Source organism: Egretta garzetta, unplaced genomic scaffold (genome assembly GCF_000687185.1).
Source record: "Egretta garzetta isolate BGI_Z169 unplaced genomic scaffold, ASM68718v1 scaffold261, whole genome shotgun sequence".
Classification (NCBI taxonomy): domain Eukaryota; kingdom Metazoa; phylum Chordata; class Aves; order Pelecaniformes; family Ardeidae; genus Egretta; species Egretta garzetta.
This window is the reverse complement of record NW_009258481.1, coordinates 85054-86856: the sequence shown is the minus strand read 5'-3', so window position 1 is coordinate 86856 and position 1803 is coordinate 85054. Positions and strand designations below refer to the sequence as shown.

At 49.2% G+C, this 1803-nt stretch overlaps 1 protein-coding gene across 1 annotated transcript in view; it reads left to right on the top strand.

Annotated features, from left to right (window-relative positions):
- The first annotated feature begins 1418 nt into the window (after positions 1–1418).
- PTBP1 (polypyrimidine tract binding protein 1) overlaps positions 1419–1803 on the top strand; it is a 27882-nt gene continuing 27497 nt past the window's right edge. The window contains exon 1 of the mRNA XM_035899607.1: positions 1419–1444. Within this exon, the coding sequence (XP_035755500.1) occupies positions 1434–1444 (11 nt within the window). The 5' untranslated portion in view covers positions 1419–1433. The remainder of the gene's footprint in view (positions 1445–1803) is intronic.

The following is a 1803-nucleotide window of genomic DNA, read 5'->3' as shown; positions in this document are numbered from 1 at the left end:
TCCCCTTCCCCCGCCTTTCTATTGTCCGGTGCTGAACTCCTTCGGGATAAAACTTCCCTCCGTGACCGCGGGACTCGGGCCGCTTCTCGGAACGCGGCTCTTTTATCTCGGGCAGCGTTGATTTGGCTTTAATGGGCGCCTCGCCCGCTGTCCCGCTTCGGGAGCGTTGGCTTTCAACCTGGCTGCTGTGTCGGGGCAGCTCTGTCAGGGACGAGCTCTCAGTCTTTCCCCTTGTCTCGCATGGCGGTATTTTTTTCAGCCATCTGATTTTTTTTGTTTCTTGTAAAGCGCAGGAGTTAAAATGCTTCTAAAGGCCTCCGAGTAAGCAGTTTGTTTTCCCAGAGCCTTAAGTACGGGAAGCCCAAATTAGTGCCTCCCTCTTGCCTCGGAGCACTGGTCTGGTGAGAATTTGGCGTAGTCACATGTCTGGGCTTTTTACACCCTGAAAAGGTGGGGTCTCAGGGTTGTTTTCATCTAAAAAAATAAAGATCGTGTATCTTACTAATTCTTTACATTCCGGGGTGCAGTTCAGGTTGCTCTGCTTCTTTTAACAAGTTGCTCAGCCTGCTGAATGATACTTAAAAAACCAAAACAAAACACTTCAGTGTGTAAGCTCACACATTCTAATGGCAAAAATCGGTTTGTTATCAGCTGTCCTCACCGGATTCCTGGCAGAGCTACGCACGGTAAATAGTTGTGATTTTCCTGTAGAAGTTGTAGCGTGAGAGCCTTCACTCCGCGTTACCTTCTGAAAATCTTGGTGCCTTCTCTTCACCTGGTGGAAGCTGTTCCCCCGTTGAAACTCAGAGGGCTGCTTCTGAAAACGCCTTTGCGTTTTTTGCCGAGCTGGCAGTGAGGGGCCTCTTTGGCCACGGGGCTGCTTCCCTCTGCTGCTCCCACCCAAACCCATACCTCGCTGTGCTTTTTGAACGGTCCCGTTGGAGTAAGGTGCTTTGTTAAAGCATGCAAGGAGTTCGTCTGGGGAATCCTGCTTGGGAAAGTCACCTGGAGGTTCTGCTGCCGATGCTTCATTTGTCCCCTCGCTACGTAGGAATTCCCCCCCATTCCATGTAAAAAGTAATTTTCATGAAAGGCTTTATTGCCTGTTCTTTTGGAAATGAGAAAAGTTTTAATCCCCTACTGAAGCTTGACATAGGACGAGAGGATGAAGTTTAAGATGCAATTTATTGGGGAGGGGTGGGTGTGAACTGGGAGGATATCGCACGTTTCTTGAATAAAAATCCTTAAACGCTGTTGGTGCTCATTTCATGTGGTGTTTATTACCAAATGAATTGCAACAATATTCCAGGAATTGATAATTCTTGGCAAATAAAACGGCCCTTCCTGTTGGATCATTTTAATACTCTCCCCGTTAAGGCTACTTTATGTAAAACATTTCCTGCGTGAGGCCCGCGAGAGGAACAGGAAGAGAAATGGCTCTGGGGTGAGCTCGAGAGGTTTGGAAACTTGGGAGGTTCCCTGTTCTTGTGCTTTGCTGGAAATAACCTTTTTTTGGAGGTTATGGAAATCAGTTGGGTCTGTGTCTGTACTTTAACTGAAGGAATGCGCCCTTCTATTTAGTAATTCTAATAGGACGGCTCTTTAAACCGGTAGGTGCAGATGGGTTTAATTAGTTCATTACTGCTGGCCCTCCAAGCGCAGCCAGGCCCATCTGTCCTCGCTGGTGAGCAGGCACCGGGGGACGGCAGGGCCCGGCGTTCCCGTGCAGGGCGTTCTTTAGGCAGTTCACTTGAAGGGAGGGAATTCCTGCGTGGCTTCCTGGCGGCAGCGGCTGGACCGGGC